General features: G+C 39.3%; 1 protein-coding gene across 1 annotated transcript; it reads right to left on the reverse strand.

Moving 5' to 3' along the window:
- Positions 1-1,247: 1,247 nt before the first annotated feature.
- LOC106578593 (coagulation factor XIII A chain-like) lies at positions 1,248-27,850 on the reverse strand. Its single transcript, XM_045702159.2, has 14 exons — positions 27,697-27,850; positions 24,007-24,189; positions 21,612-21,860; positions 18,962-19,074; positions 18,707-18,814; positions 17,763-17,934; positions 8,674-8,821; positions 8,136-8,245; positions 4,318-4,406; positions 3,970-4,132; positions 2,850-3,128; positions 2,258-2,418; positions 1,643-1,779; positions 1,248-1,389 (listed from the first exon to the last, which is right to left on the reverse strand). Exons 1-14 carry the CDS (start codon positions 27,848-27,850, stop codon positions 1,248-1,250), a joined length of 2,208 nt encoding a protein of 735 aa, XP_045558115.1.

Genomic DNA, 27,850 nt, shown 5'->3' on the forward strand with positions numbered 1-27,850 from the left:
AAATGTGACGACATGGGGATGCAAAATGTTATTCTCCTCATATGTGAAAAGGTGGTGTTAACATGTGAACTTTAAATTGAATACATGTGAACATGTGGTTTCATATGTGAACAACTGACCTCAAGTCTCTTTTGTTTTTAAATGTGAAAATTCCAGCTCAACATGTGAAAACAGCTACTTCACATTTGAAAATGTGATTTTGCATGTATTTTTGTGTAAGGGAATCAAATGATATGTGGGATTTTAAAGTAAATGGTACACTATTCAGCTAAAATAGTGTACCAAATATTTCATCAATGATAACATGATTATTTTTGACATGATCACTTAGTAGTGACTTTTCAATATGACCCCACCTGGGATTAGAATTTACAACTTCTGGGTTAAGGTGATCTTTCTGCTGCCCATCAAAGTCTATAGCATTCCTATACACATTCATTACCTATAATACATGTCTGCACTTAGCAAAAGAGTGCCATCTGCACTTCTATTTTAGTTAATCTGATTATTCTCTCACCATAGATTTCATACAGTTATTTCAGAATAAGTATTGTTTTCTGAATAGTTGTCTACTGTTTGTGGGGGATATTACTCTGTTTTAATGTTACTCCTGAATCACTATGATAAATATAATAGTTTTTTATAATCGTGTATTTTTAACAAAGCTCATATTTATTTGACTTAAACCCAAAGTGTAGGAATACAGGTTCAATTTGTAATTGACACCGACTTGATGGTGTAGCAGGAAGGTCGGGATGCCGTGAACCAAGAGTTTGTGAGTTTAAAACCCAGCTGTGGACATGTTGAATTATAATTACTGCATAAATAAACATACACAATGTAATCATGCATGTCAAATATGTATGTTGAAAACACTGTATGTTAAAAGCACTGTTTGTGTGTATCCTAACGACTCAATTTTGTTTGCAGGGCATCATCTGTGGAATCTCATTTGAAAAATATTCACGTGAAAGTTTGTGATCACATGTAAAAACCACATGTAAACTTCAGTGTTCCTAAAAAACATGGTTTCACATGATTTCAAAGGAGGAAATTTCACCTGTGAATCATGTGTTTTTTCTGTAAGGGGTATGTTATTTGCTCGCCCTCACCCTCTCATAGGCTAGATGGAATTGCTTATCCAGCGATCAAATCCTTTCAAATCAACACAAAGGGCCTCTATTCGTCCATGGTTTTCCGGTCGATGGCAGGCGATTAGCAGGTGGGAAGGGCATCCTGGGCAATGCTCAGGCCTGGACGACGATGGCCCAATTGCCTTGCACATTCCCAAGGACCGAGCAGTCCAGGACAGCATAGATCATTGTATTCCCAGACCTCGTAGGGACACAGGACTCCATCCAGGTGATGGAGGCACCGGGAGCGATCACACTACAAACAAACACACACACACACACACACACACACACACACACACACACACACACACACACACACACACACACACACACACACACACACACACACACACACACACACACACACACACACACACACACACACACACACACACACAGATTGGCATACTAAACAAACTACATTGGATCTGTTTTTGTGAATGTGAGACTAATGTAAGTGTGAACATCATCATGATGTGAGGTCTTGGAGTTGTAAATCCGCTTACCTGTACAACCTTTCCCGGTATGAGATGAAATTAGGCCCTTGCATGGCTATCCTCACGTCACGCAGGCTGAATGGGAACGGGTTGGTGAACTCCACATTGACAAATACCTTCTGGTTCACCTTCGCTGGTCCACTCATCTGTTCAAATAGAGATAGTCCATTCACAGAAATCTATGGTGATATAAGAAATGATAATAATCTAGGGATTATCAACTCCCCTGCGTTGGGAGCATGAATGTTTTTCGGAATGGCTGCTTGATCAAAGGCGAGGAGAGATGCAGCACTCCAGCAGCACAAATAAGGCTTTAATTGGGTACACTACTACATTAGCTCTTGGGGAAAAACGAAATATGTTTCACATATACTGTTACGGAACACTTTAAAGGATAGTTCCCTCAAATAAAAAAATGACAGTTTTCCTTACCATGTCAGCAGTCTATGGACAACGTAAGAGAGCAATCCATGATTTGGTTTTGTGTACCTGGTCACTGTCACCAAATTACTGCTGACAGGGTAAAGAAACCAAGATGAAATGTTTTATTTGGGTGAACTATCCCTTTAAGGGAGGAAGGAAATACATCCTATTAAAGAGGACTAATGAAACTTCCAGACCCACCGCAAAGGCCAGGTCGGGGCCTTTCAGGTTCACTATCTGTATGGCCATCATGTCCTGGTTGTTCTCCAAGCTCTTGGCCGTCACCACGAAGCGGAGGTTGGATTGGCAACCCAGCTGGGGCACATAGTTCTGGGCTAGCACGACCACCTGTACCCTCGACGCTGTTGGTTTTAGGGAGACAGAGTTTTGACAACCAAACAAAGTCAATCAACAACAGGAGTGTATGTTTGGCAGAACATAACTTTTATAATTATTACCTGATTATTAATATTTGGATTATTTGGGATTCACTGTTGCTTACCATTTGGTACCATTTGTTACCTGTAAAGTCTTTTGAGGTAAGTACTAGAGAGTATCCCATCGTTACCTCACAATCTCTTACAATACAACACATACCTGCTCAAACAGGACGGTGCCATGAAGCTGTAAAAGGACTGCAAAGCATTTTCTATAAGCAGTTGAGGATTTTATTTCAGAGGAGGGGTCTGAAAGCTTTGCAGGACTATCATACAAAGTTGTGATACATGGAGACAAGCCCAAAAAGACCTACAGTACAGTACGTATGTAAAGTGTCACCCTGGTTTCTACTCACTCTCCATTGGGTTCAGAGTGACGTCAAAGGTCTCCTGCTTGAACTGAGCCCTTTGGATGTTGGTGTAGTAGATCGTGGAGCCGACCAGGAGGCCATGGATGGTGCGTGTGTCTTCACTCAGGTTCCTGAAGACCACAGCCATCTGGAAGTTCTGGCCACTCTTCACACGCTCCTGCGGGATCTCCAGCGTCATCTCCACACCCTGCTCGTCATCATATTGCATATGCGACTTGTAGGTTCTCTCGGCATTCTTCATGGTCTCTTCATCTTTACTACTGCCTGTGTGTGTGTGGGGAGTTGGAGGGGAATAGAGTTAACATGGGACTGGTGGCCTAGGGTGGTCTAGTGATCTTCGGAACACATGTATCGCTGCAGCAAGGGTTTGAATCCGGCCCACTGCTATTTTAGCAATTCTCTTCTTTCTTTTCTCTCTCTATCAAATACAACAGACAAAAAAATACGAGAGGAGTGGGACTGCCCCACTCCTTAAAAAAACAACCATGGGACTGATATGAAACTCATTGGCAATTGTATTTCCCGACGCGTACAGCCCAGGACCTCCACAGCCCAGGACCTCCACATCCGGCTTCTTCTGAGGCCAGCCACCCTGGCAGCTGATGAAACTGAGGAGTATTTCTGTCTGTAATAAAGCCCTTTTGTGCGGAAAAACGTATTCTGATTGGCTGGGCCTGGCTCCCCATGGCTGCGCTCTTGCCCAGTAATTTGAAATCAATAGATTAAGGCCTAATACATTTATTTCAATTTACTGATTTCCTTACATCATTTACATTTACATTTACGTCATTTAGCAGACTTACAAATTGGTGCAAACACCTTATGATATCCAGTGGAACAACCACTTTACAATAGTACATCTATATCCTTTTTGGGGGGGGAGGGTTAGCAGGATTACATGAACTGTAACTCAGTAAAATCATTGAAATTGTTGCATGTTGCGTTTATATTTGAAGTAATTTGAAAAGCAGTAATAGCAAAGTCATTTCTATACTTCATTCTTGTTGCATTAATTTCATGAGACACTTTGCAAACTGCCAATAACAAACTTTAAACAAGCAGTTGCACCCTTGCCAGCCTACTCCATTGTCCAGGTGCCACATACCTTCTGGGTATTTGTACGTCTCTGTAATGTCCATTGGCTCATAATTGTTTCCACCAATGGACTTCGTCACGAGTTTCTTGCCGACATAAGTTTTGTCTACGCTTAGTAACTCAGTTTTCCCAGTTTGTGTATTTAGCGTGTATTTGTAAACGTCGCTATTCACCTGAGGTTAAAAGAAAGAGATAAATGTGAATATTATGATTGATTTTAATTAGATAAAATGTATTGCAAGTTATAAAGCATAACTGTGTTATGCTTCATAATGGCATAGAGTGAAGATGAAGGCATTATGGCTGAACATTAAACAAACTGTTACTGGTCAAGCATATAGAAGATGTATTGGTTTACCTCAGCAAACACAAATGGGCCATCAAATTGATAACCGAGCATTCCTTCCTTGATGGCTTTGATAGAGCATGGTCCACAGCGGAAATATCCTGCAAAAACAATATCAACAACCCATGACCCTGTCTGTTTGACTTTTAAAAGGATAGTTCACGTTTCAAAAATGTTTGCTTATTTTCGACTTCCCTAGGGTGCTGTTATTTCATCCAAACTGTTTTGATATTTTGTTAGCTGGTTATTTAGCATTGTCTAGAATATATTGTCTAGCATTTTTGGAGAATACAGCAATGCAATTGGAAGCGGATTGTATTAATTATCAGGGCAGTGCTACATTTTCAAGATGCAATCAATGCTTTTCAGAGCCATTTTATTAATTTTAAGAATTGCCTGTATAATTGTGGCCTAATATATTGGCACCCTTGCACTTTTTAAAAATAATTCCCAATTTCTTCTAAAATGAGTTTAAATTGAAAAAACTATTTGGTGAAATGACATGGACAAAATTATTATCACCCAAGAGCTAATATCTGGTTGCAGAGGCTTTGGCCAGATAACTGCCAACAAATGCTTCCTGTGGACATCAATGAGCTTGCTGCACCTTTTATTGGATCCCTAAAACTGCTGCAAACTGCTCCAATTCTGCAATATTTTAGGGATGCATTCCACCAACTGCTGTTTTCAGTTCTCGCCATAGCTTTTTGATGGGATTCAGATCTGGACTCAACACTGGCCACTCCCAAATAGTCCAGCTTTTCTTATTGAACCATTCCTGGATGCTTTCTGATGTGTGTTTTGGGTTGTTGTCCTGCTGGATAACCCAAATCCTTTGACGGAGACTCATTTTTTGGACACTGATGACTCACAAATGTCTCTAGCAGAGGCGATGCTGTAATTCCGTATTATCATATTTATCTGCAATCTGTAGGGCTGATAATTTGAGTTATAATTTTGCATAGTAATGCATCTAAATCCCTTTTTCCATCAGTCACAATCCCTACAGCCCACAGACAAGTTTTTCCTTTTCATGACTCATCTTTCACTAGGTCTGAAGTAGAGGGATCTGGCCCACAGATTCAACATCCGCCAGCGGACTGTGCGCTGCATCGTGACAACATTGGGCAACTTTCTTAAGACATGTCTTTGTTTCAGCCCTATATGGAGGCTCTGTCTATGAGAAGGAGATCCTGAAGCAGTCTGACATAGTTTCTCTGCTGAAACCAGCGATGGCCATAATGGTGGACAAAGGTTTCCTTTTGGATGACTGTGTGCCCTGTAAGGTCTACAGACCAGCTTTCCTCTGAAAGAGAGCACAGACGCCAGCAGCAGAAGTCAGGGAGACGCAATACATCTCGGCTGATGGTCCCTGTGTAGCAGCTGATTTGCAGAGAGAAGGAGCACAAGCTGTTTGACACTGTCATCCCTCTCACCATCACTGGAAGCATCAACCAGCTCTACACCTCCCTCGTCGTCAACTACCAGAATGGGCCCCTGGTCAAAGCATGGGCAAAGGACTAGCGATGCTGTCAATTTCAATACTATTAGACTGGTAACTGATTTCCTGGTTTTTGTTTCTGCTTCAGTTTTTTTCAAGTCTATAGCCTGTGTTTAACAGCTACATTCAGACACTTTCTTGAATATAAATGACATTATGTAGGCCTGCACTCTACTATTTTGTCCAGTGTTCTCAATAACAAACCAACATGTTTCCCCAAAACATTTAACATCACTATCATTTCAACTACATTGTTGGATTCAGGGGGATTAAACAGTTATCCACTGTTTTTGTGCAATCTTTCATAATCATTTTTTAAATGTATTTTATTTCACCTTTATTTAACGAGGTAAGCTAGTTGAGAACAAGTTCTCATTTACAACTTCGACCTGGCCAAGATAAAGCAAAGCAGTGCGACACAAACAACAACACAGAGTTACACATGGAATAAACAAGCGTACATTCAATAACACTTTAGGAAATAATAACTGAAATAATCACAGATATGGTGAAGACGTACAAAATGTGTTTAATCTTTTAAGATTAAAAATCATTAGAGAGAAACAACAAGAACTGGGACTATTACATAATGCTCATTCGGGAGCTAACATGGCTGCCATAGAATATTGTAGTGTTATGTGAAGGCTATGTATAATGCAGAAACCTCAATGTCCCAACTCTAAACACATGGCTCTGGACATAGCGTGTTTTGGTATGCAACAAGTGTGTTGGATATCTTGTTTTGCAACAAAACACATTCTAAAGCACATCTAAAGTAAATGTTTTAAAAGTATGAGAACAGCCATAAACATAGAAAGGGCCAAAGAACATTCATTTCAGATGAAAAAATGCAAATGTGGAAAAATATACAGTGGGGTCCATAATTATTGGCACCCTTGATAAAGATGAGCAAAAATACTGCATAAAATAAATTATTCTAATGCAAATACTGAGCTACTGTATATTGTTTAAAAATATATATATATATTATACTAATACAATTGCTCAGAGAAAGAGAAAAAACGAGCTCTATTTTCATGTCATCTGACCATACAGTAGCACCACCTAGAGTTTCATAAATGGCATTGGCACATGGATTGGAACCAGTTGTCACGTCCTGACCAGTAAAAGGAGTTATTTGTTATTGTAGTTTGGTCAGGGCGTGGCAGGGGATGTTTGTTTTGTGTGTTTCGGGGTTTTTGGTTTATGTTCTATGTTATCTATTTCTATGTGTTTATCTAGTTTTCTATTTCTATGTTGGGTTTTGGCAATGACCTCCAATTAGAGGCAGCTGGCTGTCGTTGTCTCTAATTAGAGGCCATATTTAGTTGGGTTTGTTTTCTCTTGTGTTTGTGGGTGGTTGTTTCTAGTGTAGTCTGTGCACCTTACTGGAATGTTTTTGTCGTTTGTTTATTTTGATTAAGTGTTTTTCTTTAATAAAATAAGAAGATGAGCACTTTACCCGCTGCGTTTTGGTCCCCCTTCAACGATGCTTATGACACCAGTGCTATGGTCAGATGACATGAAAATGAAGCTCTTTGGCCACGCACACCAGTGGTGGGCTTGGTGTTGAAAAACAGAAGCATATGCATAAAAGTAGCTCATACCTATGGTAAAATAAGGTGGTGGACTTTTGATGTTTTGGGACTATTTTGCTTCCACTGGTCCCGGGGCCTTTAAGGTTAATGGCATCATGGACTTTACCAAGTACCAGGATATTTTATCCAAAAACCTGGTTGCTTCTGCCATGAGGCTAACACTTGGCCGCAAGTGGATCTTCCAGCAAGACAATAACCCCAAGCACTAATCAAAATCCACAAACAAATGGTTAATTGAGTACAAAATCAACCTGTGGTTTGAACTGAAGAGGGCAGTCCATAAGCACAGAATAAAGATATCAAGGATCTGGAGAGACTATTTATGGAGGAATGGTGGTCTAATATCACTCCCAACGTGTTTGTTCTCCAATCTCATAAAACATTGATGAAAAAGGCTCGGTGGCGTTATCCTCGCAATGGGAGGGTGCTGGAGTATTGAAAACAGGGATGCCTATAATTTTGACCCCTATCTTTTTTAGATTGTTTTGTATTACTTGTTAAACAAAATCTATTTTGCTGAGCAATTGTATTGCATACAATATAGCTAAGTATTTGTATTTATTTAGCCTAGCGGTTATCAAGGGTGCAAATTATCATGGAACACACTGTATCTTAAATGGCTGCGTTTTCATGAATTTGATTATGCAATTTTGAATCCCATTCTAAGCATACAAAATGTGTATACAGAAGTGAAAATTAGGTCTCTCCCATTATCCTAATTTCTCTCTTACCATCACTGGTTTCCTGAGGGGTGGAATCCACAACCTGCCAGCCACCCAAGTCCTGGTCTGCAGGGAGGTCAAGTCTGGACAAGTAAGCCTCGTTCCAGCAGTGGTAGTTCCTGTGGAGACAATGCACACCTCTCAATAACATTATCTGGCATCCTGCACCCGTCAGGAACACTATCTGGCATCCTGCATCCATCAGGAACACTAACTGGCATCCTGCACTGCTCAGGTACACAATCTGTCATCCTTCACCACTCGGGTACACTGTCTGGCATCCTGCACTGCTCAGGTACACAATCTGTCATCCTTCACCACTCAGGTACACTGTCTGGCATCCTGCACTGCTCAGGTACACAATCTGTCATCCTTCACCACTCAGATATACTATCTGGGATCCTGCACAAAAATGTTCTCCCCCCCCACACCATGTTGTGACTAAACTGTTTTTACAGTACATACAGTGAAAGACAGAAATATCGAAACCTACGTTCTGGGATTTCAGTTTCATACAATACAAATTGATATGCAGAAATATAACTACCAGATTGAGTCTCTGGTAAGGCGCTCGTTCAGTTCAAGCTGATTTCCCACTGAGTTGAAGACGAGATCCGTGATTATGTTCCCTGAGTTGTCGTGGGCGGAGTTGAAGTTGGTGATCACCCTGGCAGGGATGCCCAGACACCGCAGGACTGGGGCAGGGGAGGGGACACCATTAAAGAGGCTAGGCAACACTTCAAAATAAGCATATATTAATTAAAATGCAATCGTTAACATTAATAAATGTTTAACTAATACATTAAATGTATTCAATCAATTGATTAGAGTAGATGTACGGATATAACTTTCAGAAGTGTGTTTTATTTGCACAGCAGCGGGCCTTGTCTGAGGAAACGGTTACCTATTTTTTTCTGTCAATAGTACTAGTCACCTTAATTACACATTTTCTACATCTCCTCCATACCTAGAAAGTGGCCTATGCTCCAGACTAGTCAGAAAACCGGGATTTGTGTATTGAGCTATGGCTTAGCATAATTTTGTTTTTGATGAGCATGGCCTTATTTTTATTACAGCATACTGGATGACTGTCACTCATATTCCATTCACCAAGCTCAATGTAACAGCGGTAGGATTAGGCTACTACATGATACAAAAATGTTCCCTGTACCCATCATGAGGTTCCTACAACCTAGCCTATGGATGAAAGTTTGCAACGTAGGTGCACAGGTCGGGAGAATTTTGAGTAATCAAGGTGAGAGGCTGTGACACATTCAATACCGCCTTGCACACTCAGCATCTAGCTGATCTAGGGTGTAATATGTTTTTCCCTGTTTTGTTCTGTTTCCTTCAGTTTAAGAAATGTTTTTCAACAGAATCGCCGGAATGAATACACCTCTTATCACACGCAAACAGTTCACTTTCATAGCAGCCACATAAAAACAGCATGATCACTTTGCTTGTTGTATACAGTTGAAGTTGGAAGTTTACATACACTTAGGTTGGAGTCATTAAAACTCGTTTTGCAACCACTCCACAAATTTATTTTTAACAAACTATAGTTTTGGCAAGTCGGTGAGGACATTTACTTTGTGCACGACACAAGCAATTTTTCCAACAATTGTTTACACACAGATTATTTCACTTATAATTCACTGTATCACAATTCCAGTGGGTCAGAAGTGTACATACACTAAGTTGATTGTGCCTTTAAACAGCTTGGAAAATTCCAGAAAATGATGTCATGGCTTTAGAAGCTTCTGATAGGCTAATTGACATATTTTGAGTCAACTGGAGGTGTATCTGTGGATGTAGACAAAGATCGTACTTTTTGGAGAAATGTCCTCTGGTCTGATGAAACAAAAATAGAACTGTTTGGCCATAATGACCATCGTTATGTTTGGATGAAAAAGGGGGAGGCTTGCAAGCCGAAGAATACCATCCCAACCGTGAAGCACGGGGGTGGCAGCATCATGTTGTGGGGGTGCTTTGCTGCAGGAGGGACTGGTGCACTTCACAAAATAGATGGCTTCACGAGGAAGAAAAATTATCTGGATATATTGAAGCAATATCTCAAGACATCAGTCAGGAAGTTAAAGCTAGGTCACAAATGGGTATTCCAAATGGACAATGACCCCAAGCATACTTCCAAAGTTGTGGCAAAATGGCTTAAGGACAACAAAGTCAAGGTATTGGAGTGGCCATCACAAAGCCCTGACCTCAATCCTTTAGAAAATTTGTGGGCAGAACTGAAAAAGCGTGTGCGAGCAAGGAGGCCTACAAACCTGACTCAGTTTCACCAGCTCTGTCAGGAGGAAGGGCCAAAATTCACCCAACTTATTGTGGGAAGCTTGTGGATGACTAACCAAAACATTTTACCCAAGTTAAACAATTTAAAGGCAATGCTACCAAATACTAATTGAGTGCATTTTAACTTCTGACCCACTGGAAATGTGATGGAAAGAAAGAAAAGCTGAAATTAAATCATTCTCTCTACTATTATTCTGACATTTCACATTCTTAAAATAAAGTGGTGATCCTAACTGACCTTATACAAGGAATTTTTACTAGGATTAAATGTCAGGAATTGTGAAAAACTGAGTTTAAATGTATTTGGCTAAGGTGTATGTAAACTTCCGACTTCAACCGTATATCATTTTTTCTCGTAACTATCTACACGCTCTCCTCCTCTCACCTTTTCCCTTCCCTTGTGGACCCCGGTGCACAACACATCAGCTGTCTGTGACCAGGCGAAAAAACCTTTCCAAGCCAAACTAAATCACAATCGCTAACTGCTACACACAGCCGGCATACTGTAGTTGTCACGTCATAGTCAACCTGAACTAATAGAACTAACACATTAGTAAACCTGATACAATCATGCAGTACAGTGTACAGTCAGAAAGCAGTTTAGCAGTTACACCAGCGGGCTCCGATGGCAATAAATTAATTAAACCAAAAGAGTTCCATTGATGAAGTGTGTACAACCCTCTCAAAAAACTAAGCAGAGCTCATGCCTTTGATGCAACTTTTTTCAAATCATTATTAGAGGCGCATCATGCAGCCTTATATGTATTAAAAGTCAAAACATATAGCCTATCATTTGTATCACAACTAAAGTTGCATGAATAACTAAATGAAGCAACTAGAAGTATCTGTTTCTTTGTTAAGTGCTCAACAAAGAATAGCAGCATGTGCGCACTCCCTCAAATCTTTTGGAGAAAATACCCTTTCTGTTATATTCATCTATGTGCCTTTAGAAACCATAAAATTCAATACTCATCTTTAAAACAAAAGCAATTTAGGTCAAAATAATGAAATAGAGGGACAGATAAATAGCAATAAAAACTTTCCCATAGAGGCCCAGGAAAACCCCAGGGCTGGACGGCATACCAAACCTTTTTTTGATGTACCGTACTCAGAGGACCGTTTATTAGCATGTTTTCATCACTCCTATGAAACTGGTAAATTATCAGATACTCAACAAGAAGGTCTGATTTCATTATTACTGAGGCAGAACCCAAGTGGTAAATATATAAAGATCCAGTCCATTAAAAAAATTGGAGGACCCTTACACTAATGAAAAATACTAGCAAAATGCGAAGCGCACTGAATATTTCTTTTTAATGCTGGATATTATTCATCCTAATCAGACAGCTTTTTTACATGGATGATACATTGGAGATAATATAACACAAGTACCGGAAACAATAGAACACTATGAAAAATCTGGGAAACCAGGCCTGGTATTCATAGCTGACTTTGAAAAGGCTTTTGATAAAGTATGACCGGAATTTATATATAAATGCCTGGAATATTTCAATTTTGGAGAATCTCTTATACAATGGGTTAAAGTTATGAATTGTAACCCTAGCTGTAAAATTTGAAATAATGTCTACTTCTCAGAAAGTATTAAAGCGTCAAATGGAATAAAACAAGATTGTCCACTATCGGCATATCTATTTGTTATGGCCATCGAAATGTTAGCTATTAAAATCAGATATAACAATAATATCAAGGGGCTAGATATCCAGGGCTTAAAAACGAAGATGTCATTGTACGCTGATTCTCATAGAGGATCTAGATAATTTTCCTAACCTCTCTGGATTACAATAAAATTATGATTAGTGTACTATATTACTTATTGGATCACAAAAATGTTTTACTTTTACATTACTGTGTAGTTTACCAATACATCTTAATGGAAAGTTAGCAGAAATAGATAAGATCTTTCTACCATGGAAAGAAAAATACCTGTCTATTTGTGGAAAAATCACCCCGATTAACTCTTTCGTCATATGCTAGTTTACCTATTTGCTTATGGCCTTGCCTTCACCCAGTGACTTGTTATTTTAATTATATGGCAAGCCAGACAAAATTAAAAAGGCCTATTTATAAACTCAGCAAAAGAAGAAACGTCCTCTCACTGTCAACTGCGTTTATTTTCAGAAAAATTAACATATGTAAATATTTGTATGAATATAACAAGATTCAACAACAGAGACATAAACTGAACATGTTCCACAGACGTGTGACTAGCAGAAATTGAATAATGTGTCCCTGAACAAAGGGGGGTCAAAATCAAAAGTAACATTCAGTATCTGGTGTGGCCACCAGCTGCATTAAGTACTGCAGTGCATCTCCTCCTCATGGACTGCACCAGATTTTACAGTTCTGGCTGTGAGATATTACCCCACTCTTCCACCAAGGCACCTGCAAGTTCCCAGACATTTCTGGGGGGAATGGCCTTAGCCCTCACCCTCCAATCCAATAGATCCCAGATGTGCTCAATGGGATTGAGATCCGGGCTCTTCGCTGGCCATGGCAGAACACTGACATTCCTGTCTTGCAGGAAATCACACAAAGAACGAGCAATATGGCTGGTGGCATTGTCATGCTGGAGGGTCATGTCAGGATTAGCCTGCAGGAAGGGTACCACATGAGGGAGGAGGATGTCTTCCCTGTAACGCACAGCATTGAGATTGCCTGCAATGACAACAATCTCAGTTCGAAGACGCTGTGACCCTCCACCTCCAAATCGATCCCGCTCCAGAGTACAGGCCTCGGTGTAACGCTCATTACTTCGACGATAAACGCGAATCCGACCATCACCCCTGGTGAGACAAAACCGCGACTCGTCAGTGAAGAGCACTTTTTGCCAGTCCTGTCTGGTCCAGCGACGGTGAGTTTGTGCTCATAGGCGACGTTGTTGCCGGTGATGTCTGGTGAGGACCTGCCTTACAACAGGCCTACAAGCCCTCAGTCCAGCCTCTCTCAGCCTATTGCGGACAGTCTGAGCACTGATGGAGGGATTGTGCATTTTGAAAAAAATTCGTGCCCATTTTAAACGGCCTACTACTCAAACTCAGAAGCTAGGATATGCATATAATTACTACTTGTGGATAGAAAACACCCTAAAGTTTTTAAAACTGTTTGAATGGTGTCTGTGAGTATAACAGAACTCATATGGCAGTCAAAACCCCGAGACAGATCGAAACAGGAAGTGGAATTCTGAATTGCGAACTCAACTTCATCACGTTGCCTATTAATCACACCGTGAGCTATGGTTCATTGAGCACTTCCTATTGCTTCCACTAGATGTCCCCAGTGTTTACAAAGTGGTTTGAGTCTCCTACTGTTAAAACGGAATGAATGAGACGCTGTTGAAATTGGTCACATGAGGAGGGCCATCACCATTATGACGCTGGCGGCCCTGGCTTCCCTCCCCTTTCGAAACGTTTTGAAAGACAATGCAATCATCCTCCTTGAATCTTATTGGCTCTCTTGTTGAAAAAGGCCCTGAAGATTTATGTTATACAACATTTGACATGTTTGAACGAACCTAAATGGAAAAAAAAATGCATTTTCTCGAAATAGCTGTCCCGCGGCCGATGGAGCATTTGGATCAGCCTTCAGATGTGCTAACAAGAACAAGCTCTTGGAACATAAAGGAGTAATTTTTTCTAACGAAAATAAATTTGTTGTGGACCTGGGATTCCTGGAAGTGCTTTCTGATGAAGACAACCAAAGGTAAGGGATTATTGACAATAGTATACAAGACTAGATGTGATATGCGATTGTTCCAAGATGGCGCTGACCTGTAACGTCAGCCTATTTTTCAGAGTATCGCATCCCCTTTCATCGCAAAGTATGATTACCCAGTAAAGTTATTTTTAAATCTGGCATTACAGGTGCTTTCAAGAGATATTCATCTATAAATCTTAGAATGACAATATTACATTTTATCCTGTTAGGGCTAGGGGGCAGCATTGACACGGCTGGATAAAAAACATACCCGATTTAATCTGGTTACCACTCCTACCCAGTAACTAGAATATGCATATACTTATTACATATGGATAGAAAACACCCTAAATTTTCTAAAACTGTTTGAATTGTGTCTGTGAGTATAACAGAACTCAAATGGCAGGTCAAAACCTGAGAGATTCCTTTACAGGAAGTGGCCTGTCTGACCATTTGTTGAACTTCTTTTCCATCTCTATCATTTACTAAGGATCTCTGCTCTAACGTGACACTTCCCACGTCGTCCATAGGCGCTCAGAGCCCGGGAAAAAACAGAATGTCGTCATTCCAGCCCCAGGCTGAAACACATTATCGCCTTTCTCAAGTGGCCGATCAAGAGACACTAGCTTATGCGCGTGACCCCGACCGCCCCCGCCTTTGGGATTTTTTCCTCTGTTTGCCGAAAAGGAGATTCCCTGTCGGAATATTATCGCTTTTCTACGAGAAAAATGTCGTAAAAATTGATTTTAAACAGCGGTTGACATGCTTCGAAGTACGGTAATGGAATACTTAGAATTTTATTGTCACGAATTGCGCCATGCGCGCGACACTTCTTTACCATTGCGGATAGTGTCTGGAACGCACGAACAAAACGCCGCTATTCGGATATAACGATGGATTATTTTGGACCAAACCAACATTTGTTATTGAAGTAGCAGTCCTGGGTGTGTATTCTGACGAAGACAACAAAAGGTAATGAAATTTTATAATAGTAAATATGATTATGGTGAGTGCTAAACTTGCCGGGTGTCTAAATAGCGAGCCCGTGATGCCTGGGCTATGTACTTAGAATATTGCAAAATGTGCTTTCACCAAAAAGCTATTTTAAAATCGGACATATCGAGTGCATAGAGGAGGTCTGTATCTATAATTCTTAAAATAATTGTTATGCTTTTTGTGAACGTTTATCGTGAGTAATTTAGTAAAATGTTAGCGAATTCCCCGGAAGTTTGCGGGGGGTATGCTAGTTCTGAACGTCACATGCTAATGTAAAAAGCTGGTTTTTGATATAAATATGAACTTGATTGAACAAAACATGCATGTATTGTATAACATAATGTCCTAGGGTTGTCATCTGATGAAGATCATCAAAGGTGAGTGCTGCATTTAGCTGTCTTCTGGGTTTTGGTGACATTATATGCTGGCTTGAAAAATGGGGGTCTGATTATTTCTGGCTTGGTACTCTGCTGACATAATCTAATGTTTTGCTTTCGTTGTAAAGCCTTTTTGAAATCGGACAGTGTGGTTAGATTAACGAGAGTCTTGTCTTTAAATGGCTGTAAAATAGTCATATGTTTGAGAAATTGAAGTAATAGGATTTTTAAGGTTTTGAAAATCGCGCCACAGGATAGCAGTGGCTGTTACGTAGGTGGGACGAATTCGTCCCGCCTAGCCTAGAGAGGTTAAAAATGTTTTCGAATAGTAATTTAGTAAATTGTAGCGCTGTTTCATCGGATGCATTTGAGGGAAAATAGTTAGTCAACGTTACGCACCGATGTAAAATGCTGTTTTTATATATAAATATGAACTTTATCGAACAAAAGAATGCATGTATTGTGTAACATGATGTCCTAGGTGTGTCATCTGATGAAGATTGTCAAAGGTTAGTGCGCATTTAGCTGTTTTTTGGTTATTTGTGATGCATGTGGTTGGTCAGAAAATGGCTATGTGGCTACTTTTACGATATACTCCTCTAACATAATCTAATGTTTTGCTTTTGCTGTAAAGCCTTTTTGAAATCGGACAACGTGGTTCGATTCAGGAGAGGTGTATCTATAAAACGATATAATTTGGAAAAAAATTGAGAAAAAAAAAATTATTACATTTTGTTATGCTAATGGCGATATGATTTTTCGCTGGATGTCCGTCCCGAGGCCGCACAGGGGTTAAAGACCTGAATTGGTTAAAGAAAATTGTGATAATTAAAAATGTATATCAATTTCATTTAGAACTGTGCCATATAGATCGCAAAATCGTTGAAAAGAGATTTGATATACCGATTCCATGGCACATGGATTATGAACTGATACACAAAACAATGCTGGATTCTAAACTTTCTATTTAAAGTTTAGTTTTTCTATTTAAATTACTATACAAATTCTTGCAACCAATAGAATGTTATACTGTATATATGGGGGATACAACCATCCCAGATCTGCATATTTTGCTGCAAAGATACAGAATAATTAGGTAATTTGTTTTGGTACTGTTCATGTTTACCTTGTTTTTGGTCGCAGATTCAGGAATGGCTGAAGAATTATTGCTAAATCTGTAAATATAACTGCTGGGTGATTTAGAAAGCCATAGTCAATCCATCAATAATACTCTTAGCAAAAATGTTTTTTTTAAATTTACAATCTGTAGAAACTACAAGAATAGAAAGGTTCAGAACTTTTGTGAAACATCACAGCACAGTTGAAAATATTTGGCAATTAGAAATCAAAACTGGATGGTCTTCAGAAATAGATGGGAGGGTTACTGAAGGTTGGGATTAAAAACAAACAAAAGATAACTATTTTAAAATATACTGTCTCCGTAAAATTTATATATATGTCACGGTTGTCGAAAGGAGAAGCAGACCAAAGTGCAGCGTGTGTGTCGGTCCACATTTTATTTACCCCGTGAAACTATGCAGTACATATAAATAAACTGAATGACAAAAGCAACAAACCCTGACGCAGAGGTGAAACATACACTGACTCAAATATAATCTTCCACAAACCCAGGTGGAAAAAAAAAACTACTTAAGTATGATCTCCAATTGGAGACAACGAGGACCAGCTGCCTCTAACTGGAGATCATCGAAAACCAACCAACATAGAAATACAAAACTAGAACCTAAAATAGAAATAGAAAACATAGAAGAAGAAAAAACCTGTCACACCCTGACCTACTCTACCATAGAAAATAACATCTTTCTATGGTCAGGACGTGACAATGTATAAGCTGGAAGTAGAAGCCTAAGTGTTGTTGTCCATTAGTTTACTCCAATTAGGGGAGGGTGGTAGGGTTAAGGGAAAATTATAAAGGAAAATATATTTTAAAAGATATATATTGGAGATTGGAAATGATGCAGACAATTATATTTACGGAAGCCACAATCCATCTGCAATATTAAAGCTGATCTACCCACTAAAAATGTTTAATAAAAAAGGCGACCTTTTCTCAGTTGAAAACTGCAGTTTATAACTGGATGGGCCTGTTTTCTATTGCCCATCAATCCCTCAGTGCAAATCACAGGTAAATTGGAAGGCACATGACCTATTTTGTGGGGTGGGCATAATAAAGTTGACTGAATTTGAAAATGAAAAGGGAATTTGATCAGGCACTCACAGGTGTTGAGCGTCCCGGCATAGACCCAGCACTGGGCGTAGCTGACGGGGCCTTTGCTGGCGTACTGGAGCAGGATCTGGTCACTGCCAATCCAGAAGGTTGGTGCAGTGCCATTGGAGAAGTCCTCGCTCCAGTTGCCCACCAAGACTCCGCGGTCATCCTGGGAGTTCATCTGGTTCCACAAAGAATGGAAAAATATATAGACAAAAAACCACAAAGAGATTAGTGCACCAGGCATAAGGCTAGGTTAGTTTGAAATGAAATGTTCAGAGTAAGTTGATAAAAGTGTTTAATTAAGGCCAGGTACCAGGGTAATTTTTTCCTTTATTCATATCACAATCAACTTTTACCAGTTGAATGTAGACACAAATATCCACTTATTTTGTGCACTTTTTTCTGAAATATTATATAAAAATAATCTAGTGAGGCAATATCTCATTCAATATGTACTGTATATGTGTAAGGACCGACGCTGGAGATTAGAAGCAGGTACGGGGAGTTGAACATTTAATAAGGAACAGACATCAAACAGGACAGAGACAACGTCAGAACCAGGTATGCAAAGGCAAACGAACATTAATCCTGAAGTGGGGAACAGACAGATATAGAGGAGATAATGACACAGGTGATTGAGTCTAGGTGAGTCCAATAATCACTGATGCGCGTGACAGGGGGGAGGCAGGTGTGCGTAATGATGATGGCAGGAGTGTGTAATGCTGGGGAGCCTGGCGCCTTCGAGCGCCAGGGAGGGGGAGCTGGAGCAGGCGTGACAATATATATAGTATCTACTGCAAATCACATTCTGTGGATGTAGACTGAAGTTCAGGTTAAATGCTTGGTATGTCTTGTGGTTGTGAAAAGCACTTGGCTCTTCTTAGTGCTTATACTAGGGTTCATTTTGGAAATTGTGTAGTGTGCTTATGTTATCTGCAAATATCACTCACCATTGCAGAGCCTATCCTGCAGACGTTGGCAGCATCGCCTCTGTTTACTAGAGGCATGTGTGAGTCATCCAAGATTTGGAAACAGATATCAAGAATCCCTTCCACAAACTACAAGAGAGAAATATAGCCTTCAGCCTCAAAAAAGGAACAATAATGACACAATTGTAAATGTGTGTGTAGAGTATACAGTATATTAAGGTATTTGATAAGTGTGTGTGCGTGCATGGGGCATGTGTGTGTAGTCTTTTAATGTACCTGACCATAATACCATTGCCTTCCACCACCTGATTCCTCCTGGTATATGCAGCCATTTTCATTCATCACATACTCCTGCCTGTCTTCCTCATTGGGCATGTACACTTCATCATCTAAAGAAATCAGAAATAAATTGCAGCCTCATTACCAGAATCTGGTCATCTGTTACTTTAGATGTGACTTGTAAGAATTGTAAGGATGAGAATTGGATGTTCTTCATTGATTACTAATGCCTGACCTGTGTCTATAAATTCATTTGTGTCAGGTGAACTAATTTTGACCGTGGTCGCATGTCCTGGAAGGAAGTCACGTCCTATTGAGCTCCGTATGCTGTCTGGTGTCCAAGTCTTAGCGTTCACACAGCTGATGTTCCACTATCTGAAGCCTCCTAATGGCACATTACATTGGTGGCAGCTGTGTTTTTGAGTGTTTTTAACGTCTGTGGAACCTGTCTTTTGCTTTGTGGACGTGATGGGAATGGGGCTTCTCCCGCCATTCTGGACGGTTTCAAGCGGTGGATTCTACAACTTGGATGCGACAACAATTCTAACTACTTGGCTGCATGGAGGCACGCTCGAGTGGGAGAACTCTGCTCTCCGACCGGCTGGTTATCCATATGGGATGGATGGAGCTGATTGGGAGAACTATGCTACCGGCTACTGTTTGTGTGAGTGACTTTTGAATGAATGTGAAACCGAAGGAGGCCTTGGTGATGCGTTTCCCATATGACTGTAGACCGCGCCTGATCCTCGTGGATTTTGATGGTTTGGTGAAGAAAAAAAATTAAAAGAGTAAATATTGACTGAATGTTAATTTACACTGGTGTATCGACTATTGACATTTTGTATTTTGTCAATAGAATTTTGCATTTAACTGTGGAGCTTTAACAAAAAGAAAAGTAACTCCATGTTTTTCTTTTGGTAATCAAAACATGCTTTTCATGTAGGCTACAGTATCTCATGACTGTCAGATTTTATCATGAATCAATGAATGAAACATTGAATTGTTCCCCAAATGTTTTGTTCCTAAACAAGTATAGTGTATTTTTTTTCAATTTATGAAACAACATTTCTCAGTGGGAGTGGGACGAATGTTAGGATGAGAATTTATGTTTATCATTTAATGCTTGTGTCCAAGCCTTAGCTTTTATATACAGTAGCCGATGTAACACTCTCCGAATCCTCCAAACGGCAGTCCCATAGCTGTCTGACACTTATTTAGTCAGTGTTCATTTGAATGATGTCCCTTACAGAAAAACCAACATGAATTACACTTGATAACATGTGTTTCTCATGTGATTGCATGTGATCTTATGTTAAGTTAATGTGATAACTTGTGGTCACATGTAAAAGCAACATGTGATGACAAACTACATATATGAAAACATTATATCATGATATATGTATATATATGAATGAAATAAATGTAACAACATGGTGATGCAAATTTCAACATGCGAAAATGCTAATTTTATTTTCAAGTGAAAGTTGTTTACATGTAAGAAATGCAATTCCACATGTGAGAGTTAGAATCTTCAATTCAGGTGACGTGAAATGTTTTTATTTTCCACACGTGAAAAAGCGGTGTTAATGTGAACTCTAGGTGGTGCAGTGTTTTCATTTTCAATTTCACATATGGTGTCTTTTTTTTTACATGTGAAAATTTCAGCTCAACATGTGACATTTTTTTTTCCTCACGTGAAAAATGTGATTTCACACGTAAAATATAATAGGGGAATGAAACGATATGGGGGTTTCATGTTACGATGTTCAGCTAAAATAAATACTTTTTACACTAATCAATGATAATATGATTCCATTTGACATGATCACTTAGTACTGACTTTTCAATATGACCCCACCTGGGATTTCAACTCACAACCAATGGATTTGGGGTACGCTGATCAATCTGCTGCGCTGCAAAGTCTTTACTGTAGCGTTCCTCTACACTTTCATTACCTATAATACATCTCTGATTACATATTCTCTGATTATTGATGATGTGAGGGGTTTTCTGTGTAGTTGTCTTATGTTGGTGGGGCATATTATTATTGTAAATATATTTTATCTTGAGTGTATATTTAACAAAAGTGAGATTTCATTTACTTAAGTCCAAATTGTTGGAATACAGGTTAAATCAGCCATTGACACAGACGTGGTGGCGTAGCAGGAATATTAGAATGCCTTCAACTAAGAGGTTGCGAGTTCATATCCCAGGTGAGGATATGTTGAATAATAATTACCGTATAAACATACACAATGTAATCATATATGTGAAAGTGTCAATTATTTACATGGTATGTTAAAAGCACTGTTTGTGTATTCATCCTAATGACACATTTCTGTTTGCAGAGGCATCACCTGTGAAATCTCGTGTAAAATATTAACTTGAAAATTTGAATCCACATGTGAAAGGTTATGGGATCACGTAAAAATCCACATGTGAAACTTCATGTGAAATATCATCACGTTAAGTGTTCCAAAAACACAATTTCACATGATTTAACATTGAATGTCACAAGTTAATTCATGTGATTTTCCACATGTGAAATCATTAGTTTTTCCCCATAAGGGGTGTATAATGCATATGTTTTATCTTATCTTAAGCAGTCCTCAGAAGACAAACAAAAATCCACAAAGATTCCACTCACTGGACGCCCAGGCGTTGAACAGCAGGTAGAAGTCTGTTCCAGAGTCCTTTTGTGTCCTTGAGATTCCAATGTCACTGATGACCGCCACGTTCGTGTAGTACTTTCCGATGATGGCATCCGCAGAAGGGGTGATGCCCACCACGCACTCATCCCCTTGTTCCTGTATCATGCGGCCGGTCCAATTCCCAGTTTGTGAGCCGTCAAAGGCGACGATGATCTTTGTGCCATTGAACACGTTGGTATCAATACCTGAGGGAGACGGTGACATGACAGGGGAACATCAACACATGTAGACACTCATGTTTCCAATGGTACTAGCTTAGTATTCAATATGACGTTATGTGGTAACAATCAATATTTTCTGGTACATTCTACAAATAATTAACCTCAGTTGGTAACAAATGGTACCAAGTAGCTACTGTTTAAATGAGTATTGAAGAAACAAAGCATGTAAATCATAAGTTATTACTGTGCAATTACTGTGTTACCATGACATTTATTTTATAAATACCTGGTAATTTTCTGTACTGTAAAATAAAGTGCTACCAAAAAAACTGTTGCGTTAACAACACATCAACCAACACAAGTCAAGGTCTGCTCAATATCACAACATTACAGAAGATACTTTTGGCGGGAGTCTGTGCAGCGCGACTGCAATAAAGGTGATATGGAATGCAACAAACCATCAGTAGTGGAAAAAGTACTCAATTGTCATACTTGGGTAAAAATAAATGCTTTACATCAAATTCCTTCCATTAAACAAACTAGAAGTCAGGATTTTCTAGTTAAAAAAAAATCTATGGACAACTAGGGGCACACCTCCAGCTCTCACACATCATGTACAAATGCAGTATTTGTGTTTAGTGAGTCCATCAGATTCGAGGCAGTAGGGATGACAACAAGTTACATTGATAGGTGTGTGAAATTGACCATATTTCTGTCCCGCCTGAGCATTCGAAATGTAACGAGTAATTTTGGCTGTCAGGGAAAATATATGGAGTAAAAAGTACTTATTTTCTTTAGGAATGTAGTGGAGTAAAAGTAAAAAGATGTCAAAAACATAAATAGTAAAGAACCGCTACTCGAAAAAAAAAGTACTTAAGTAGTACTTCAAAGTATTTTTTACTTAGTTACTTTACACGACTGCAAACCATTAACTGCAGATGGATTACTGGGGTACTAGTAGTACGCTGTTGTAGCTGCACATATTTCAATTCACATACTGTATCTTCAGAACACTTTCATAATTTCAACAAGGATGATGCATGTCCATTTGCACCATTATTTTAGAAGTGCCTCACAATTACCACGCAACCACTCTCTCAAATACAATAGATGTAGGCTAAAGGATATTTTGTGTAATATTGTGCTCTCTGCTTAGTTTTTTTATGCCCTATTCTCAAAACCTTTTGAACACAGTAAACTAAGAATTTCACAGCAGATGTAAGAGGATAACACCACATTCGGGGAGATAAAAAATATATTGAGCATAAAAGCCTTTTCAAGGCATAAGTGAAAGGTAAGTCGTTTGAAGATTGAAAAAAATGGTGTCATACTTCTTAAGCAGTAATTTTGCTGTCGTTCTCTTTTTGTTTGTACTTAGTTGACATATTGCAGTTTTGTAGCTGAAACTAAAGGGCCTAGGGCTCGATACAATCCGTATCGCGGATGATCCGTGGTATAATATGATTTAAATTTAAAGGCAATGTTCCTGCATTTGTGTAGACTGCATTCACAGTATACGTTGCCATCTCAATCAGAAATTACCATTAAATTTCAATCACGCTATACCGCGGAACTTCCGCAATATGGACTGAATCGAGCACATAGAGCGGCAACTCTTTTGATCAATTCCCCTGTGAGTATGATGTAAGCATTCAGTATAATGTGTGAAAGAGACCCTGGACACATCCCTATTCTACACCCTTCTTCCGAAGTGTGCACTTGCACACTCTCTTTCATGGATTCAACAATAGCGGAAACTCCCTAAATCCATGATGGGAAGTGTGCAAGTGCAAGTGCACACTTGGGGAGAAGTCTGGAGAATCGGGAGGCACCCCAAGGTTACTATCAACAGATGTTACAGCTGTTTAGATGGGAATATGTCAATAATCTGTTTTTCTTTCAACTTGGCACTTTTATTAATTAGTGTTTCTGATTGGCTACAGAGGCTAAACACAGATGACAGAGAGGAGACATGGAGAGGAAGAATTTTAGTATTGAGATGCAACTTCGCCTCTATCACACCAACCCCTCCCATTAAAACTATTACCAAATGGTGAATACTGTTTTTCATATATCACCGTAAGTGAAGTCAAGCAATGCATGTAATTTCATTTTATCCAGCTAAAAGGAATTTACAGTACATTGGTGGAAATATGTAAAATCTTCTTACCAATGTAAAACTCAATCTGGAATTTGTCACTGGGATTTACGGGCTGGTTGAACTGGAGGGTCATCTGAAACTCTTGAGCCCTACGGACGATGAGAATGTTGTTTTTGCCTTCGTACAAGTGACAGTGGTGGTCGCTCTTGTTCTCATTTTGCATCATGTCCACTCTCACACATTCCAGGGTGGCTGCAAATAAGGAGATTACAAGCTAAATAATGATGTTTAAATAACCAGGTAACAAATGTTAAATTTTTTGGATTAAATTTGTTGGGTAAAAAGGGTGCTTTTCAGGGTGTCAGGTCTGAGTGTGAAGTCAAAATGGGACCACCTCGGCCGAGCAGAGTTGGCACACCACAAACCTGTGGGCCTATACAGCAAATTCTCCAGTGGTAAAAAAAGAAGAAATTAACACTGAGTGTTCAATCAAAACTGAAACAGTTGAGTCTGTGGACGTATAGACACCAGAACAGTGTTAAATTAATACACTGCTTAGTGTAAAGCCTTATTCAAACATTTTCCAGACAGCCTTGCTTTTCACGTAAATTGTAGATTTAACACCCATGACTGTATTTGTTAGTGACAGAGACATGATTGTTGCATCCATCCAATTTATGTCCTACACGTAGAAGAAAGGGTTCTAAAAGGGTTCTTTGCGGAGGGATAGGGTTCTACCAAGACCCTTTAACATCCTAAGAAAAGTTTTTGGAAGGAAGGGTTCTTTGGAAGGCCAGAAGGATTCTACATTGAACCATATATGATATTAACCAGCATGCTCATTTGCAGGAATATTTTCAAAATTGTTTGTTTTACTATAAAGTGTTATTGCATACACGTTGATTGGCTGATACATTTTATGCTACACAAAAATAAATTACATACAGTTTTCTAAACTAATCCAATCTGGTAGTAATTGGATGTATTTCACCCGTTACTGAGATGGTTGTTCCAGTTTAGGTGATTGAGGAAGACGGTATTAGGAAGAACCTTTACATGATAAAATGGTTATTGGTAGAACCCTTCATAGAGGGTTCAAGGTAGAACCATCTACGGGGGGTTCTTTGAAGTTCTAGATAGAACCCTCTACAACGTATTCAATCCAGCACAAAAAAGGGTCACCCGATGGGGACAAATCGAAGAACCCTGTATGGTTCTACTTAGCACCTTTTTGAGGGCTTAGTTTTACCCTAATAAAGCTATTGATGTTACGTTTGATACCGAAGCTCAGAGGCAAGTGTCAAAATCGCTAAGCAGTTTACTTCGAAGCAGTGTGCCGTCTGTCACTTTATCAGAAGCATATGATTAATGAAGTCCACAGCTTTGTTTTGTCGAACAACCACCTGATTGGTTTGGTATTAGTTTCGGTAGAAGACAAAAAGACTACCTTGCGCAAACGCTATGGCAGCATTTCCCAAACTCGGTCCTAGGGACCTCAAGGGGTGCACGTTTTGGTTTTTGCCTCAGCACCACACATGATTCAAATAATCAAAGCATGATGATGATGATGATTCATTATTTGAATCAGCTGGGTAGTGCTAAGGCAAATAACTAAACGTGCACCCCTTGGGCTCCCTAGGACTGAGTTTGGGAAGTCATCAATAATTTCCCAGCATCCTCTATTGCAGGTAGATTTTTTTTTTATTGTTTGTTTTAATATCTACATTTGTGCATGTTCATTGATTAATTGATTAATCTTATGCTAAAGATAAATAGCATACAGTTTTCTAAACTAATCATAACGATTAATTTGATTTTCTTTGCACTCGTTACAGAAATGTTTGTTGCAGTTTAAATGTTTTAGGCAGCCTCCACACAATGTTCCTAAATCTGGCACTCATTCTAAATGTAGGTTGTAGGTGAATAAAAAGATCTAACTGTTGCTTATACATCACTTTGCTAGCCAGCATAATGTGACTTTCAGGAAGGGTTGCAAAATTCTGGTAACTTTCCCAAAACTCCCAGGTTTTCCAGAAACCCTGGTTGGAAGTTTCCTGGAAACAGAAAATCCCAAATCCTTCAAAAACTAATTTTGAAAACCTACTTGCAGGCCTGGTGTGGCCTGAGGTATGGACTGGGATACAATAATGCAGTTTTAACTAAAGGTGGTACAAAGGATGACTTTACAGTGTACCACTACAGCGACAAGTGTTTGTACCCCTTTAGGAACAAATCTAAATCTGAAACTCATGGTTTACAGTAGTGATGGGGAAACAAAGCTTCTTGAAGCATTGAGGCTTTCCAGCCAATTGTGTCAAAAATACGTTCATTACTAGATGCTTTCATCAACACAGTGTAGGCTAGTGGCGCAGTAGCGCATGCTCACTGTAGCCATGTCAGGTGGTTGTTCGACAAAACAAAGCTTCAGACGTCATTGATCACATTTTTCTGCTAAAATGATACAGGCATCGGCAAACTGCTTCTAAGGTAACTGTTTTGCGATTTCGACGCATGCTCCGGAGCGCCAGTATCAAACGTAACATCACTAGTTTACTGGCCATATCAGATATGCAAGTCACATTATGCTAATTTATAAGGTTATGTGTAATTCCTACTGGAATTCAGACAGTGTGTGGTTATCCAACTCTTCAAATGTGTATCATCTGCAACCAGTATTCAGAATGACATGAAGAATTGACAAGACATTTTTAAAAGACTACCTAAACCATCTAAAATGGAACAACCATTTCAGTAATGGGTGCAATAATTCCAAGTAACATATTGGATTACTTTAGAAAATGTTTGTAATTTATATTTCAGTAGCATAAGATTAATGAATTAATCAATCAATCATGCACAAACATAGATTCTGAAACAAACAATTAAAAATGTCTACCTGCAATAGAGCATGCTGGCAAATATGATAATGATGTGCATGGTTATGAGTTTCGGGGCCCTGTATTAGGATTAAACTAGGCGCTCAAAATAAAGCCTTTTGAAATACATAATGGTATTGTATTGCTTATATATATATATATATATATAGTTATCGTAAAATATTTGCTTAGGATCTCACTTGGTGGATGAATGCAACAACCATCTATCTGTCACTAAACATCTATCTGCCTCCCGAGTGGTGCTGCATCTCAGTGCTAGAGGCATCACTACAGACCCTGGTTTGATTCCAGGCTGTATCACAACTGGCCATGATTGGGAATCCCATAGGGCGGCGCACAATTGGCCCAGCGTCGTCCAGGTTAGGGTTGGGTGGGAGTAGGCTGTCATTGTAAATAAGAATTTGTTCTTAACTGACTTGCCTAGTTAAATAAAGGTTAAATAAAAAATTAAAAATGCTGTCATGGGTGGTAACTCTACAGTTTACTCGGAAGGCAAGGCACTCTGGGAAATATTTGAATAAGACTTTACACTAAGCAGTTTCTTAATTTAACACTTTTCGGTGTCAGTATGGATCCACAGACTCTGGTATCAGTGTTGATTTAACACTCTTAGTGTTAATTACTCTTTTTTTTAACACTGAAGAATTTGCTGTGTAATGTGTGTTGATCTCATTTATCATAGTTTGCCAAGGACTGGGGTAAGAAATGGTGATGCACATTTTTTTGTGTATGATGAATTACTTACTTACTGACTACAGAGAATGAACCTAGTTCTCTCTCTTTTTTTTCTCTCTCGCACACTTGCACACACGCACGCACACACAAACACATACTCCCAACACTTATTCTATTTATCTTGTACCATCACTGGAGGGGCCATGGGGAATTTCCACAGCCTCCCCAAAGTGCTCAAACTTGGGAAGTTGGTGGTCATCTTGCTCAGCATTGGAGCTACAGATGGGGCTTTTCAGGCGCCCAAGGAACTTGGACCCGGAACAGTGTGCAGAGGAAGACAT

This window comes from Salmo salar, chromosome 19 (genome assembly GCF_965601325.2).
Source record: "Salmo salar chromosome 19, fSalSal1, whole genome shotgun sequence".
NCBI lineage: Eukaryota > Metazoa > Chordata > Actinopteri > Salmoniformes > Salmonidae > Salmo > Salmo salar.

Excerpts from the sequence above, each read along its gene's own strand:
- LOC106578593 (XM_045702159.2), bottom strand. The coding sequence starts at position 27,850 with ATGTCTTCCTCTGCACACTGTTCCGGGTCCAAGTTCCTTGGGCGCCTG. Across the intron at positions 24,190-27,696 it reads CCATGGCCCCTCCAGTGATG|CCACCCTGGAATGTGTGAGA; the intron begins GTACAAGATAAA and ends CCTTATTTGCAG. Across the intron at positions 8,822-17,762 it reads TGCCGGGACGCTCAACACCT|TCCTGCGGTGTCTGGGCATC; the intron begins GTGAGTGCCTGA and ends CCCCTGCCCCAG.